We start from the raw sequence: 18,318 nt of genomic DNA on the forward strand, positions 1-18,318 counted from the left end.
CTAATTTAGATATCTTCATTATAAGGCTTAAATATGCTTTGCAACTCCATATAGATTTTTTTCTCTTTTTTGGAAAAAAATGGCTCGTTTAATTGTAAAGGTTGCCAACCCCTGTAGTCAACTGTTTCCAGAGGTCTGGTGAAACGCCATTAAGAATCTAGGTTGTGGCCAGTGGAGATATTCGCAGATATACGGGGTGCACCTTTTTCTCTCCGTTTACAGTTGCCTCCCAAGACCCAATGTCCTCGTACAAGGACATAACATTTTGGATTTACTGGATTTATACTTTTCCATTCAGCTTAAAGGGAAATTTCGGTTTATTTCAACCCGTCTCCTATCGTCCTAAATTTGTTTCGAGTGACTAGTGACATAAAAATAATAGTTAGCATGTTAGCCGTTAGCCTAGATACAGCCAGGACGCATAGTAGCGTCAGACCTGTTAAAACGTAATTGAACAGGCATCCCTTCAAGTGCAAAGTTAGTCCACTAAACAAGCTTTTTTTCCACAAAGACCGCCTCATATCGTTAGGATAAATGTCAGAGAACATACAGAAAACGACATGTAAACGTGTTGTCTTACCTTACCGGTGTGGTGCCACGTTTGTTTACCATCTAGCTCTGCTTTCCAAAGTGCGGCCGAAATCTAGCTCTAGATAAAGCCCAGCTGGATACTACTTTAGGTGGAGGTGCCTCATTCTCGGTCATATCCAGACCTTGAAAATTAGTCTGCAACCGGTCCCATTCCTTGCAACAGAGGCATTCCTCTTCTGTGGGCACTGGGGCACAGCATTCACAGGTACACCACCAATCTCCAGAGCTACACAGCCTTGCAGCAGCCATTCCTCCTCTCTCGTCCTCTACCTGTTGCGCCTCTCTCTCTCTCCTCCTCCATTCTTCAATTTCACGAAGCTCTTCGTCAGTGTATTCTGGCTCAAATAAATAAGGGTGGCCATCAAACTCTGCAAAATCAAATTCCTCCTCCACAAAGTCGAAGTCTGGCAAAAAGTCAGCCATTATTCTATGAATCTTTCATAAAATTAAAGCTGCAAGCAGCGTTGGGCGGGACCTCGGCCTCTCGCTGCCGGCCTCCAGCTCACATAGACAATGTGAATTAACCTCTCCATGAGAGTCCAAATGTCGATAAAACAAGCAATGTCAATAGAACGCAAGGTCATTTTTGACAATGAACCCATGACTTGGGAGTAGAACTTTGATGGCTTCTGAAAACCAAACTACTGATGACATCAATCAGTCAGTTTTATTTATAAAGCCCAATATCACAACTCACAGTTTGCCTCACAGGGCTTTACAGCATACGATATCCCTCTGTCCTTTGGACCCTCACAGCGGATAAGGAAAAACTCCCTTTAACAGGAGAAAAAAAACAGTAGAAACCTCAGGAAGAACAAAGGAGGAGGGATCCCTCTTCCAGGACGACAGACGTGCAATAGATGACGTACAGAACAGATCAGCATAATACATTAATGGTAATATATATGACACAATGAGACAAAAACGGGAGACAGAGAAAGAGAGAGATGCAGGACAGAAGATAATGTTAATACCTTACAACAACATTAATGAAAGTAATAATATTATAATTCTAATTCTGACTATTGTGGTACAATATGTCTGGGGGCTGTGGCTATATAACTACTAAAAAAATATTGTGTGTGTGTGTGTATGTGTGTGTGTGTGTAACTGTGTAGCTAAAAATTGCAAATTATGAGCTGCAGGTTGCTGCAAGGTTACATTACTGTTTTCTCCAATCTCTCTCTCTCTCTCTCTCTCTCTCTCTCTCTCTCTCTCTCTCTCTCATACATACACTCACAACGAATATTTGGTATGTATAATTGGTTGAAAGATTAAAGCAAAAAAAAAAAGTAGAAAAAATATAATATAATATAATAATATTTAAGATCTTTATGGTTGTTTTTCAACAAGGACAAAAAAAGTCCTGAATGGGAAAGGTGTCAGTTTTGTTGAAAAATTGAAACTGCCCCAAAAAGTAATAATGCATCAAAACTGGTGCTATTATTTATCATTCTCAAATCACAGACTGTGATAAATAGAAAAAAAAATCCATCCAACATTTATTATATAGAAGGTAAATCATAATTCATGCAAACGGTGTAGGAGGATTTGTTTTTTTAAGGATTTTGAAAAAAGGGCATTTTTGAGGCGAAATCTTACTTTGAAAGGGCAAATAGCTCACTTCCTGTTGGGTTTAGGTCAGAGGCGAGCGTGTGATTTGTAGGTCTTGATGAGACGAACAAGACAGTTTTGTTTGATCTTTCTAGGTCATTCCTACAAGCCGCAGCGGCCATTTTAGTGTGTCTAGGTGGCGCTAGACAGCCCATTTTGGAACTTTAATTACTTAATTTTCTAAAAGTTTTCACCAGTCCTGACGTGCATGCCAATTTTGGTAAGTTTTTGAGCAGGTTTAGGGGGTAAACTGATTTTTTTCCATATCAATGCCCCCCCCCTCCCCCCGTCATGCAGTAGGTGGCCCTTTTTCCTTTTCACCCCTGACCTACAAACATCCTAAGTCCACCACTGACACAGAGAGACAAGTTGAAGAGCAGACAGATGGAGGTGGCTTTCAACTCCTCCCTTTCAATCCCAAACCGTAGGTCCAATCATCAATCTGAACATATCACAAGACAGAAACACTCATTCTGAACGCATAGATATAGGCTTCATGTTTCTAAAATAAAAAATGCAATCTTGGTCCCACGTTTATGATGACTAGCTCACAGCTGACACATTTGCTCATGTTACTTCAGAGGCCCTAGCTCATTTCCTGTTGGAGTTAGGTTATTGGTGTAAATGAGTGATTTGTAGGTCTTGAGGAAATGAAGAAGCCAGTTTTGATTTCATCTGTCTAAACCATTCATACGGTCCACAGCAGCCATTTTGGTGTGTCTAGGTGTTGCAAAAATTGTCAAGAGGTTTTGTGACATGTCACCTTCCAGAGGCACTAAGTCATTTCCTGTTGGATTTAGGTCAGTGGTGTAAATGAGTGATTTGTAGATCTCGAGGAAATGAAGAAGCCAGTTTTGGTTTGATTTTTCTACAGCATTTGTACAGGCTGCAGCAGCCATTTTACTGTGTCTATGTGGCACAAAAATTGACAAAAGGTTTTGTGACATGTCACCTTAAACATGGCCAAAAAATCCAAACCGTTCCAGTAATGACAAAGTCCTTCACAAGTAATGTTCACCAGGGGTAGAGCTGTAATGTGTGCAAGTTTGAAGCAGTTATGATATATGGTGTAGGAGCAAATATTTTTTTAGAGACAGAATTTGTGAAAAACGTCATCTTACATTGAAAGGGCATTACCGCACTTCCTGTTGGACTTCGGTCAGTAGTTACAGCGCGTGATTTGTAGGTCTTGATGAGACGAACGAGCCAGTGTTGGTTTGTTTTTTCTACGGGATTCCTACCGGTCGCACTGGGCATTTTAGGGTGTCTAGGTGGCACAAAAATCGTCAAGAGGTTTTGTAAGACATCACCTGTAAGACACCATTAAATCCAAACCATTCCAGTAATGACAAAGTTATACAGAAGATCTGATTAGGACGAGTTGATCTGTCATGTGTGCGAGTTTGAAGCCGATACGATAAACGGTCTAGGACAAGCTGATTTTTTAAGGATTTTTTTTTTTAAAAAAAAGGGAAATAGGGAAATAGCTCACTTCCTGTTGGGTTTAGGTCAGAGGTGCGAACATGTGATTTGTAGGTCTCAATGAGACGAACACGCCAGTTTTGGTTTGATCTTTCTACGTCATTCCTACAAGCCGCAATGGCCATTTTAGTGTGCCTAAATGACTAGGTGGCGCTAGAAAGACCATTTTGGCACTTTTCGGATTAATTTTTTCATTTTCTAAAATTTTTCGCCAGTCCTGACATGCGTGCGAATTTTGGTGAATTTTCGAGCAAGTTTAGGGGGTCAAATTGCGGTTCAAAGAAGCGGGAGAAAGAACAATAATAATAATAATAATAATAATAATAATAATAATAATAGCCGCACCAAAAACAAGAGGGACTTCATCCTTTGGCCGAGGTCCCTAATAAATGAATGAACCTTTCAGGCTACTGTCCGGTTCTGCCTTCCAGCTGTTGCTGCTTGTTCAGGCACGCTATGAGATCGCTGCTTGTTCTCCCGATATTTCGGCCGCGCTTTGGAAAGCAGAGCTAGATGGTAAACAAACATGGCAGCACACCGGTAAGGTAAGACAACACGTTTACATGTCGTTTTCTATATGTTCTCTGACATTTATCCTAACAATATGAGGCGGTCTTTGTGGAAAAAAAGCTTGTTTAGTGGACTAACTTTGCACTTGAAGGTTGCCCGTTCACTTATGTTTTAACAGGTCTGACACTATGGCTGTATCTAGGCTAACGGCTAACATGCTAACTATTATTTCTATGTCACTAGTCACTTGAAACAAATTTAGGACGATAGGAGACAGGTTGAAATAAACCGAAATTTCCCTTTAAAGCTATAGTGCATAACTTCTACAGGTCCGTAAATGTTTCACCCAAGCCACTACTACAGGAGATGACACAATGCTGCTAAGCCGATTGGTTCCTCTAACATCTCGCGGTATTTTTCAATATATATCATTTTTAGTTTGCGTGTCGACCGGCGACATTCCCGTGCTGGCGCACAGGAAATGAAGGGCAGGGGGAGGAAGAGCGGAGAGTGTCATAGCAAGAGGTAGAGCACGGGTAGAAAGAGAAAGCAACAAAGAAGCGGCAGAGACACGGTTCAGAAGTGGATCCTACCACAAAGAAAAAGCCTGGACATTCAGCTGAAGGTCTATTAGTAAAGAAGGAAAGTGACCGACGGAGAAGGCAAACAAGGATTTGTATTGGCGTCGCTTTTCCTCAGTGGAGAACCCTGAAGGAAGAAATTGGGCTGAGAGCAGACACGGATGTTGTCTTGCTGCTGTTGGATAAGTAAGTGACTTGGTTTATAATTATATTATGAGTAGTATGTGTTGCTGTTACATGTACTGGACCTAGTACTTTATTATTTTCTTAGAAATGGTGCTATAAATGTAATGTAATGTTAGCAGCCTGGTGTTCGCCACGTTGTGTAGCATTGTGTACATGGTGTGTGGCGACTGGCGAGTGTTACTCTGTGTACAGTGTGTGGTGACTGAGTGTTACTCTGAGTACACGGTGTGTGGCGACTGGCGAGTGTTACAAAGTGTACAGTGTGTGGTGACTGAGTGTTACTCTGAGTACATGGTGTGAGGTGACTGGCGAGTGCTACTCTGTGTACGGTGTGGCGACTGGCGAGTGTTACTCTGTTTACACGGTGTGTGGCGACCGGCGAGTGTTACAAAGTGTACATGGAAGTGCCACCGGCTTATTAGTTGTGATAAGTCTCCGCTGGGAGGCAACAGAAGTTACGCACTATAGCTTTAACATAGGCCTGTTGTCCTTGTTTGTGGACACTTTTTTGTGCCATCTAGTGGTAGTGAGAGCACAATACATTTATCCATGGAAAAAGAAGATGGCAGCCAAACTTGTTTACTGATGTTTAATAACATTTGTAGTTTGATATGCCAACACATTTGACCAATTTTAGAAAAGGTAACAAGCTAAGACACTGTTAATTAGCAAGTACTCCTTTGAAGACATACAGTATTTATATTCAGCTCGCTTGAGAAAATGGAGACTTTATGATCGTCAAGTCTGAGGACATTGGGACTTTATTATTGTTGAAAATGTTTCATTTTTTTTTACCTAAGAGGTCTTACTAACGCCCACCTCATTAACGACCACTACACCACTGGTCGTGGCTTAAAACAGGAAGATGTTGTCACAGCACATTGCAATTGCACCCAAGTTGGGACATCTTAAACAGAACACTTTAACGTTCACGTCTGAAGTTCGTTGACTCCACTACTCCAGAGTGAAGATGGAGGTTTGAGCTTTATGTCCTACTATTTTTGAGACTTAAAGTGGCCAATTCAACAGTTGAACGGTGCAAATCATAGGCATTTGTGCAGCGCTGGTAGGTTTTGACTCCAGTTGCCTTCCATCTGGACAGTGCACTGATGTATGACATCATTTACAAAGAAGCTATAGTGGCCACTGTCCTGGTCCTGCATGGCTTTTCTAATTCTTTTCCACAGCAAATCACAGGAAGGTAGAGGATAAGTTGGATGTCTTGCACAAGGACACTGTAACCGGACAAATGGTGGTTAATTCACAGCTCTCCGTGAGGATGCAACCTGTGATGGGACAGACTGTGTAACCACTGAGCCAACCCCGCCTCGTAACATTAAGTTTTTCCCAGGAAATAGTGATGGGTCAGCAAGGCAGGTTAGCCTCAGTGCCACATCCCTCATTATGCCTGGCAGGATCTGAGTCCCATGGCATTACTAGCTGTCATTATACTTTAATCACAAGAATGAGTGTAACACACACCCTCACACGAGCTCACACACAAAGTCAAAGGTACACATGGACCTAAAATGCACATGCACACAGACAGAGATAACATTTTTAACAGCTTGTGGCTGTGGAGAGGCTGAGAATATGAATAGGCTGGCTACCCCTGTGATCCAACACTAATGTGAGAGGTTTATTCTCTTCTTGTCATCATGTCTAAATCTCCTCAGGAGGCAAACACAGAGCATCTGCAGGTAAATGTGTTTGTGAGCGCACACTATCAGTCAAACTTACGGTAGATCTCCAGCACGACCGAGGCCTCTTCGGTGTGGCCGCTGGCGTCAGTGGCCTGGCAGCGGTAGATACCCGCGTCCTCAATGATGGCGTTGTAAATGATGAGCCTGGATCGTGACGTCTCCGTGTGGAGCGCCATCCGCTTGGAGGGCACGATGCGCTCGCCCTGGGGGTTGTACCACTCCAGTCTCACCGGCTCGCCAATAGCTGAAAGCAAGGTCAGAGACAGAGAGATAAAGTAATGATGATGATTTTACTCTCTTTTAGAAGTCAACAGGATCATATCAACATTTAGCTTTTCTTTTAATGTTCACTTTCACTGCATAGGGAAGAAACATTCCCATAATTACTCCCACTCACACCTGGGACCTATTCAGAACATTTAAATGCCTAAAGACATTTATCATTCTCTTTGCAACACGTTGTCTCTTTTTGGCTTCCAACAGCTTTATGTATTTCCCAAAGTGGTTCAATAAGTTGAACCTGTTACCTTCCAGCCCCAAGATTATTTGTATAAATATTGGATTGCCCATGAGTGACACTAACTTGGCATCTCTTTGCATGAAGTGAGTCAGCCTGAAAGATTCACAGCTTGCAGCAGGTCTAGAAAGACAATACAGTTTGATAACAGCTGATTGGACTTCCTGTGGTTGTCGTTAAATCTGCGACGCTCTTGGCTTCACAATCGCTATGGGTCATAGACTCTTAGCTCGCAAGAAGTCTGGTTTTAAAGGGATAATTAGTTACTCAGCCTGTGCTACACTGAATTTGTGAACTGCACTTTGTTTTTCTTGCCTGCCTCCAGTGAACGAAGAATCCAAAAAATGTAAAAATTGTTAATGAACTGCAATCATAGGGCTCCATGTTTAACAGCAGCAAAATTATATAAAAACAACCGTTTACAAACTTTCACACACATCCAGTATAATCCAAGTCTCATTCATCCGGTCATATGTGTTTCTCATGCCCAGGTGAGTACTGCATTGTTATTATATCGCTTTTTAAAAACAGAGTACATGCATTGGCTTGTTTTTGTTTTGTTACATGCACCACATCATCATGGTTTGTTGCTGGCTGTAAGGGAGAAGGTATGGGTTAGTTAGGCAAATCAAAGGCAACATTGTGTCCATTTCCTCGCATCTGACAGCTTTGCAACACGGTATTTCCATCTGCAGCAGCTGTCTTTATGGCCTGTAGGCATCATGAATCTAAGCACAGAGGAGCTCTGTGACAAATTTCTCAATGGTGAGCTGGTGTGCCCAACAGTAACATTCTAGCAAAAACAGATATGTTTGGGAAGTACAAAGTATACGACTGGGTAATTGAGATTTGGATTATACTGCACGAGTTTTGTGAGATTTTGGAAAACGAATATTTTGATATAGTTACTTTGGATTTGTTGAATCCAAGGTAACATGGTGTGAGAAATTGATACACAAAGGCCATGTTTACACGAAAACGATCCACTGAAAACAGAATAGTTTCTCATTTTCGTTTTGAAAAAGCTCCACGTTTAGACAACAACGTTTTGATAACAATCTCCATGCACACAGATGCGCAAAAATGACCAACAACGCTGCAGTATACATGTATACATGTGTACAGTATACTCCTTTAATTAGTGTAGGGTTTTACAGTCATATGACAGTACGTGTTTGGCAATTTTTTAAAAAAGATTTTTAAAATAAATTTAATTACATTAAATTTAAAGAATTAAAAATAAAACAACAATAACAAAAAAGTTCCCCCTCTTTTCTACACTTCCCACTGTTTTCATTTCATGAATTTCATGAGAATTGTATTATACTGCCCAAGTTGTGTAAAAGTTTCTAAATGAATATTTTGATATAGTTTTGCTGTTGTTGAAAATGCCTATAACATCATGAATTTTCTCCAAATTATTTGTTAGAATCATGAATTCAAGGTCATGTTTGGTGAGTAATTGATACACAAAGGGTCATTTTGTGGGTGAAATATTCCTTTAATCTATTTTTTTTTTTGGCAGTTGTCTCATTATCAACCTGAGGCCTGTACTTCGAAGCAGGATTTGGAGTTAGGGAGGTAACTGGTTCTCTTTTCACAGCCTGTCAACACCTCAACCACTGACCAGTCAGATCCCTGAGAAAAAGGTATCTATGGACCAAAGTCCACGGTTTCAGGTGAAAAAGAGTAGCCTATACTGTTATAGGTCAGTAGAATCATTTTATTGTTCCAGGGCTCTTTTTACACTGGTTTTAAAACAGAACTTCTAACAAACACAGAGATCATTCACAACCCATGATTAACAGTATTTTACCTTGTGAAAAGTTTAATTTAGTCCCCTGGGATAGTGCGGTTATTTTACACCCTGATTTCATTACTGTAGCTCACAATAAAATGAGACACCTGCAATAAAAACTTGGAAAAAAAAATATTTTATTACAAAAAGAATCCACACACTGTTAATTGGCTCCCCTTAGTATAAATGCAGCATTTCGGTCAGATAGACCTCAGCAGTCATTAACTACTTTTCCACCCTTTACTTCAGTAGCAGAAACAGTCTGGCATTACTTTAAACTGTTTTATGTGACATATTCAGAGTAAATAGCAAAACGTACTCTATACAACTATCACATATAGCCTAGTGATACCTAAGCGTAATTCAAGTCTTGGCCGACGGTGAGTTTTTGGATGGTGTTTTCAATGTTTCTACAGTTTCTGTTTTAATACTATAGTCATTTACATCCCACACCATTGACATTTTACTGTCTCGTAGTCGCAGATATTTTCAGTACTGTTTCATCTCCTATCATATGTAGCAGCCTACTTCATTCATGGTTTTGATGATGTCGCTTGTAATTAACACCCCCACCTCTTTCCCATGAACACGCTCGTGGCTGGATAGGAAAACTCAGAGTTGACTGAACAAGCTGATAACCAGCTTTGTAGTACCAGTTATGCAGAAGGTTAATGTTAGGGTTAGTCAAACCAGATAATGAACAGATATGATGCACAAGCTGGACTGGCTTTACAGTGCAGGCCTCAGATCAAAGTACAGAGAACAAAGGCAGAGAGAGAATGTAGGAAGACACGCATAAATCAAAGCGTTTTATTCATGTCTTCATGGAATTGTTTAACCTTCTGGAGTTGTATTATATTAAGATTTTTTTTATTATTCTACAACAGTTGGACTGTGTAAATGCAGATGCTATACAGTAAATATCTGTATCAAAAAAATAATAATTCTCAAAAAAAAGTAAAGGGTTTTACTGGCAATTGACAGTACATGTTTGGCAATTTTTCTTTTACAATTTTTAAAATAAATTATTGTACATGAAATTTAAAATTTTACTTTTAGGAACTTTAAATGCAGATGGTATACAGTAAATATCTGTAAAATCAGTAAAATAATATAAACAATAACAATATGTATTTTGCAACTTTTTTTTAGGATTTTTAGAATAAATTATTTTACACTAAATTTAAAAATTTACTTTAAAAAACAAATCAAAACAAAACAAACAAACACAAAAAAGTCCTACATTTCAGATTCAGCGACAGGACATATTTTTTGTTTTTATTCTAACATAGAATTCAATGTAATTTGACATTCTAGACCATTAAGCAACTGAATAATACTGTTACTGTTCTTATTATATTAATTTACAGATTGTAACTTTATTGTAAGGTTAATATATCTCATAAAAAGTTATTCATGGTAATTTATGGGATTTACACTCATGTCGACAAGACAAAAAAAGTAAAATAATACGGTAAATTCCTGTGGAAATATTAACGTTTAAATTAATTTAAATATTATTATTATTATTATTATTATTATTATTATCATCATGTTGTTTTATTATTACTTTTTATTTATGTATTTATTTATACAGTGTAGTTACACTAGTCTGACTGATATTTTTTTAATAAGTCTAACTGCTGAGTAGTTATGATTCAATCAGACCTATATTGTGGAAAATTTCGAGAAATTATTAAACTGATCTGATGATAATCAGATTTTGAAATAAGTAATATATGGTATAGATTTGTATTCATACAGTGCTGCTAAGGTTTTATATGTATACACTAGCATTGCTTTTTGCTTTGGTCCGCTAAACAACTGAGGACCATCCAACGCCGTTGCTGGAACTTGTCGAGGGAACAGACGGCCTGAAATTACATGATTATGTCATAATCTTGGATTTACATAGCTTATAAATCTGTAAAGGAATAGGGACATATGTAGGCCATAAATTCCACTCTCATTTCCAAGATTATGCACGTATACAAACAGACACTAAACACAGTAACAAATGGCAGGCTTGATCAAAAAGCTCACTTGAACCCTGATTAAAATGGCGTGCATATGTAGCCTGTGAAACATGAACTCATCTGGCTACTGTAGATGATCCGACCATCTGCAAACAGCAGGTGGCCTTTGCCTGTAAAACCTGCAAATAAAAGTGTCAGTGTGGAGGGCCATTTCTGGGGCCATCAATCAACCAGAGCCTTGGAGAAGAGAGGAGATGGACGGAGGCTTGTCCAGTCCTTTAGAGACAGGTTGCTAGATTTAAATGAGGAAACATGCAGAAAATACAAGTTTGTGACAAACAGATCGTGCATGGGAAAGTGAGAAAAGCCAGTGGCAAGAGATAACCCCAGAGATAGAGAGCAGGCGGTTTGAATGCTCTCTTTTCCTTTCACTAACTATCGGCAAGATGCCCTTGAGCAAAGCTTTTAACCTCCAGATGCTCAGCAGCCAGCAGCACAGGGTAGCGAGGGTTCATCTCAACAGCAAGCAGGTGTAACTGTGAGAACACGGCTTAATGTAGGGCAGGATTTAGCTGGAAACATATTTGTCCAGCACGCACAGTGATGCAAATTGCTCATAACATCAATAATAATCTCTCAGTTTGATAGTACATAATCGTAAATGATGATAAATTTGCCTCTCGATGCCTGCACTTTGCATCATCGAGAAACACGCAGGCTCCCACTCACACCCCAGCATGCTGACACTGATCATCATCACAATGTTTCCAACAACCATCAGCACCACATCCTTGGCATGTGCGTCTGCCGCTCGTTAGTTTCAAGGCCAACAAATCTGATGAGGCAATCAAACACAAGCATTGCTGAAATGATATTACAGTACAAGCCTATTCTCCTGCTTCCCTTCACACGTGGCTTCCCACCGGAGCCTCGTGGTGCATGTGGGTACTTGTGGGGAGCAGATAAGTGTCTAACATCGCTACGGGCGTCCGTTTTTTATACCTGTTAGCATTACAACGTTATCACCTCTTACCATTTTACAGTCAGCTGACAGCAGAGACAGCTAAATATGTTAAAGTTGATGCAGCTAGCGCGGTGACAGGCCATTTGCTTCACAGATGATCTGAGAAGACAGGAGTGTGTAGCATGCTGCCCTGTTTTTCACGCTCAGCCCTGCCTCCCTGTGTGTGTCCTCACAACTGTATGAATAGCTGGTGGAAATTTCTGTCAGAGCGCTCTTAAAAATCTGCATAAGCTCCGGTGTTATTACTGATTCTTGGCAAGAGAGAATGCTCGATGACAGACTCCTCTGAAGGTAGAGTGGAAAGACAATGATGATTTTTCAAGGTGCTTGCAAAACGTCTACACAGCAGTGCGCCGATTGATCGTCGGCTCCCACTAACTGCTGATGAAAGCGACAGCTCCGCTCTATTTCAGCTTGATTTTGTACATGGATGTAAAACTTTAACAAAAAAAGAGCAGGCAACAAAGCTTTGTATCTGGTAGGTGTTGCAGACAATGTTTATGATCCTCCTTAGCAGTGAGGGAGCAATATAAAGCGACTGAAATATTGAAGCGATCTAAGCCTCCTGCACAAGGCAGATTATTGACTAGACGTGCCCCTTGGCGCCAGAATTAGCCGAGCACATGCCGAAACACTCCCACGTCCCCACGGTGGCTGGCAGTGGAGCCATGGTCGTAATTGATTCAGGACTCAGGGGAAGTAGATAGCAGGGAGGAAACAAGAGCTGAGCAGGGAGGAATCACACTGGTCAGCATGTACATGTGTGCAGCTTGACATGATGTCAAAATTATCGGCTTCATGTTTATCTCTGTCTGTAATGTCTGGCCAATGGGTGAGCCATGTGACCTCCCCTGCTTTCGTTAGACATATCTGACGAAAAGCACATGAAAACATAAGAGCTGTTGGATCCGGTCTGACCAGCCTTTGTAGCCATCTTTGTTTTATTTCGCAGCCAACACTTGTTTTGGCTCTCTGCCACCTCAGTCATAGGGGAGGTTAAACACACACCTAAACACTAGTTTATCCACCTCCTTATTTGTCACACCACAAGCTCAGGTTCATTAAAGCCTGACAGGAGACCTATTCTCTCCGTGGCTGTCGCTTTGTTTGTTTCCCAACAAAAGGTCTAATTGAGCATTTTAAAGCTGAATGCGAAGAAAACAACTTTCATAATGATGTGCTTGTTCTCCATGACTGGTTGCCTTTATGTTTTTCTGACACTTGCTGAGTTCAAAGAATATGCACTGAGGAGTATTTCTATAGGTTTAAAAGAAAACCACAATGACATCAATCTACAGTTGTGACTTTCTATTTAGTGCATGATGTTTCATTCAGTTACGTACAGATGATGATTGAAATGTTTCCATACAGTGAGTGGGGGTTCACGGAATGGTTTGATGAGTGTGAAAACAATGTTAACTCCTCAGACAGTCCCTTCAGGTTTTTTTTGCCCACTTTTTGGGGTGATTGCTGTGACCCAAACTGCCCGATTTCAAATCAAAAAGTTTATCATTTACTCGTTTTACTAATACTATTACTGCTATTATTTTTGATATCCTCCTTAGACCCTGTGTCCTCCTATGGGGACATCCCAGTTTGGGTTTACTGAACCTTACAGTATACTTCATTCTGTTAAACTTAGACCTGCTGTCCTCGTTTGTGGACATGTTTTTGTGCCATCTAGTGGTAGTAAGAGCACAATCGTAAGGTTACGTCTGTAACCATGGTACTCTGAGTGGGAGGCTTCCCCTCCACCTCAGAGATATTACATATATTTCTACGGGAAACCTGATCCATCACGGTCATGGGAAGGGCGCCCCAGTCCCCACATAGGCCTACTGGATAGCCTCCCCAATCCAGTGGGAAAGACGGGCCTTAGACAGTGCCTGACCCAGAAGGTCCTGCCTAAAGCACACAAACAACTGGTCAGTCCACCTATGGACCCGCGTCCTGACAGGGCACACGAGTGAGTGCCTGTGCTCCCCCTCTTGCATTGGTGCAGAGTAAAGAGACCGGAGCATGACCTCCTGACCTGGCTGCGATTCAGAGAGGACCTTGGGAGGTTGGGTCGCAGGACTACCCCTGCCCCCTCTGGCAAGAACCTGCACAGATATTCATGTATGAAGAGAGCATGGAGCTCCCCCACCCTCTTGGCCATGGCTAGCGCCAACAGGAGGGCAGATTTGACAGACAGCCATTTCAGGTCCACCGACTCTAAGGGCTCAAGCTCAAGGGCGTACTGGTCTACCACGTAAACCAGTACGCCTCCTAGCACCCTTGAGGAACCGGGATACCAATTTGTTCACACCCTCAGGCAATTGGTACCTCCCAGCCCAAGCTGCCTTGATCGCCGCCACCATACCCCTCAGGGTAGAGGGCGCCCTTCCAGCATCCAAGAGTCCTTGTAAGAACTGCAGGACAGCTGGGGCTGAGCACGTAATTGGGTCCGTCTGGTGTCCCCTGCACCAGGCCACAAAAGCCCTCCATCTGTGCGCATAAAGTGCTCTTGTCGACGGTGCGCGCGACTCCTGCGGCGTACTGACCACCAAAGGTGACAACCCCATGGCTAGCAGCTCGGGCCCTTCAGGGGCCACGCCCAGAGCCTGAGCCCTTGGGGAAGGGATGAACCTGAGTCCCCTGTGCTTGAGACAGCAAGTCCAGACGAACTGGAAGCTCCCACGGAGTCCCGCCCAGTATTGGGGGGATGTCTGAGAACCAGGTCATGTGCGGCCAATGTGGAGCCACCAGGATCAGCCTCATTTCCTCCATGTGCACCCTCCTCAGGAGAGGTGGAAGGAGAACAAATGGGGGTACATCCGGACCTGTGGCCAAGGGTGAGCAAGGGCATCCGCTCCGAGGAGAGGATCGTCCCTCCCCAGGGAGAAGAAAAGTGGGCAGTGGGTGTTCTCCCATGATGCAATCAGGTCTTCCGCAGTGGAGCCAAATCCCTGCTACCACCTGAGGGTGGAGTCTCCATCTGCCTGGGTCCAGTTCCCCCCCGGACAACCGATCCACTGCATGATTCTGCACCCCTCGCACATGGACTGCCCTCAGTGAGAGAAACCTCGAGTACGCCCAAAGCCATAAGCGACAAGCCAGCTCGCAGAGGCATGGAGAAACCAACCCCCCTTGCCTGTTGACATATGCGGCTGCCGTCATATTGTCTGTCATAACCAGCACATGCTGGCCCTGAAGGTGTGGCAGAAAATGACCAAGATGGACCGCTGTCAGTTACAACGTGTTGATGTGCTGGGTGGCTTGAGGACCACTCCAACGACTGCTGGCACTGTTTCCTCTGAACGCTGTGCCCCAACCTGTCAATGAAGCATCCATCAGGAGAAAAAACCGATGCGTTAGCGGCCCCAGCACACTCCCTTTAGCAAGATTCCCGTCATCTTCCCACCAACGGAGGGCCATCCGCAACTGTCTGGTGACAGGTACCCTGGTATCCAGGCGACTCCTGGGGCTCAACCCCAGCCGGCACCTTTGTACTGGCCGCATGTGCAGGAGGGCCAGTGGAACGGCCTGTACTGATGATGCCATCAGACCCAAAAGACGGAGACACAGTCTCCATGTGAATCCTGCCCCCAGCCTGAAATGGGAGAGGCAAGCCCCGAGGGACAACTGCCTGTCCTGCATCAGTGACAGGAGCGCAGACCAAGAATCTACCACTAGGCCCAGGAACTGCGTCTGCTGTGAAGGCTCCAGTCTGCTCTTCTTCAAATTGAGCCGCAGACCGAGGTGCTCTATGTGCTCCAGGGGAACAGCCAAATGAGCCCGACACTGTGTGCACAAAGGAGCCAGTCGTCGAGATAATTCAGAATCCGTATTCCCTTCTGTCGCAGAGGCGACAAAACCGCCTCTATGCACCTGGTAAAGGTGCGAGGAGCCTGGGAAATTCCGAACAGCAGAACCTGGAATTCGTACTGCTTGCTGTCGAAAACGAACCTGAGGAACCGCCAATGCCTGTCCCAGATCGGAATCTGAAAGTAGGCATCCACCAGATCGATGGTGACAAACCAGGCCCCTCTGTTGATGGACTGCCGCACCCTCGGGACGGTCAGCATCTTGCATGGCAGACGCCTGAGATGTCTGTTGAGACCCCTGAGATCTAAAATGGGGCGTAGACTCCCATCTTTCTTGGGGACAAGAAAATAGCGGGAGTAAAAACCAGCGTGCTTGTTGCCCTGAGGCATCTCCCTGATCGCTCCCTTCTCCAACAGGGTAGAAACCTCGGCCTGGAGCACTACCTTGTATTCTGAGTCTACCACTGTGAAAACCGTAGGGGTCTTCGAGGTTGGCGGATGACGAACAAACTGAATACGAAACCCCTGGGTCATGGTAGAAAACACCCAGGGGCTCGCCTGCAGTGCCCTCCAAGCCGCAACCCGTGGTTGGACTGGCTGGAGGCAGGCTGGATGTGACCCACCCCTCCACGCCTATGACGCGCATTCAAGGTGACCCTCAGATCTTTAGAGTCCCAGCCCGACCCCTGTGGCCCCACAATCCTGGGGGCTTCCTTCCTACCCCTGAACTGACCAGACCACTTGGGGTTCAGTGCACCGGAAACCTCCTTAGCACAACTACGGGCCTCCTGAGCCTGCTGTAACATCGCAGTGGCACCAGCACCAAACATGGCACCTGGCAGGACCGGCAATTTCAAGAGAGCCCCTTTGTCCTCTGGCTGTAACCTGGATCGGGACAAATAAAGCTGGCACCTAGTAACCCAGAGCGCCGACATGCCCTTCCCAGCGGTCACCACCTGCTCTTCCATAATCTTAGATAAGATTTTGGAAACGAGCTGAATCTCATTAATGAGACGAGCATCTACGTCACCTTGTAGCTCATGCACCAGCCGCCGCTGATACAGTGCTAACACAGAGCCAGTATTGGCCAGTTGAGTCTGTATCGCCATAGGCCTATGCACTTTAACTAGCGAGGCGTTTAGCATCCTACAGTCCCCCGGCAGAGTAACTGAACCCAGTACTGGCCGGAAACAAAAGAACCGACACAGACTGGTCCAACTGAGGTGGCGAACCACAGCCTGCTTTGTCCTTATCCTTCATGGCAGACAAACATCTGTTGGTAGCGGAAAAGACTAACTTAGCTGTGGGCTTTTCAAATCCCTTATGCATAAGGTTCACCACCTCTGAGAGGAGAGGCACTGTAAACAGCTCTGTGTCAAGTGACCCCTCCTCATCCTCATCATTAAAGCGCGAAGGGGTAGGGGTCTGAACCGTCCTCAGTTCCAGCCCCAAAATGCGGGAGGCCCTCTCGATTAGACCCCTGAATTGCTGTCTATTGCTTTCTTTGGCCTGGTCACCCAGGACCTCCTTGCCATCATCTGAAACCCCCTCCACATCAATGTCATCCTCATCCTCCTCCTGAGCCCTGGTATTATGAGGCAAAAAACACCTGGGTGGGGGACTGGGGCAGAGATCCACAGAGGAGCTACCCCCATATTCCCCCGCCATACGGCACTTAGTCTGTTGGAGCTTATCAGGTGGAACAGTCATCCTAAGCTTTACCCCAAACACACAAAGCCTAGCCTCTAAGGCTGGCAAAATACAGCAATCCATCCAAACCACACAAATATGACTCATGACCAAATCTTGCGATAGGTCCCACCCTTGCGAGATCCCAACCCCGAAAAACAATCCGGCTCTACATACCACGAGACTGTTGCCGGGCAATATGTGTGTAATGAGACGTGTGTGCTTGGTGTAGCGTTGCAACCGCAACACGGTGTCAAGAGTGACAAAATGACAGACAGACAGATAGTTAAGTTAACAGCTCAGAAACTCCGCGGCCCTGCTCTCACCGTCTGCAGGGAACCGAGAAACAGGACCTGTGCTGATACGTGACAACCTCCGCATGCAGCATGCACAACACTGGATGTTAAGCCCTAAGTACAGGAAACTTAGCTTGGCAACAACCACTCGAAACCTGCTCTTATCGCCCAAACGGGACCGAGAGACAGGACCTGGTGTAAATGGCACGTGAACCCCCGCACGGAAGCAATATGCCAACACCGAGGAAGACGCCAACAAACGTTTATAAAGGATCAACGTTAACAGCCACAGCGAGAGCCGAACGTCTCACTCTCTCGTGCCATCAGGTAAGTGGCACAGACTGCTAATGTTGTTAAGTTAAGAAGACAGAAAGATACAGAATTGATTTGTCTCAAAGCAGAGCGACACGTACGCTGCTCTACTGGAAAAGAAAAATCAACGTGGGCGTGGTTGACAGGGGTTTAAATAACCGGTCTGATTGATAGCCACGTCCACTCCACAGGTGGTTTGTCTTAAAGTAATTATCCACACACCTGACCGTGAT

General features: G+C 43.9%; 1 protein-coding gene across 2 annotated transcripts in view; it reads right to left on the reverse strand.

The window, feature by feature from the left end:
* Positions 1-18,318, reverse strand: part of LOC125884972 (neural cell adhesion molecule 2-like) — a 521,830-nt gene that overhangs the window by 169,135 nt on the left and 334,377 nt on the right. For both annotated transcript variants that reach the window (XM_049570309.1, XM_049570308.1), the window contains exon 3: positions 6,705-6,911. In XM_049570309.1, coding sequence (XP_049426266.1) covers positions 6,705-6,911 — 207 coding nt within the window. The remainder of the gene's footprint in view (positions 1-6,704; positions 6,912-18,318) is intronic.

Source organism: Epinephelus fuscoguttatus, linkage group LG24 (genome assembly GCF_011397635.1).
Source record: "Epinephelus fuscoguttatus linkage group LG24, E.fuscoguttatus.final_Chr_v1".
Classification (NCBI taxonomy): Eukaryota; Metazoa; Chordata; class Actinopteri; order Perciformes; family Serranidae; genus Epinephelus; species Epinephelus fuscoguttatus.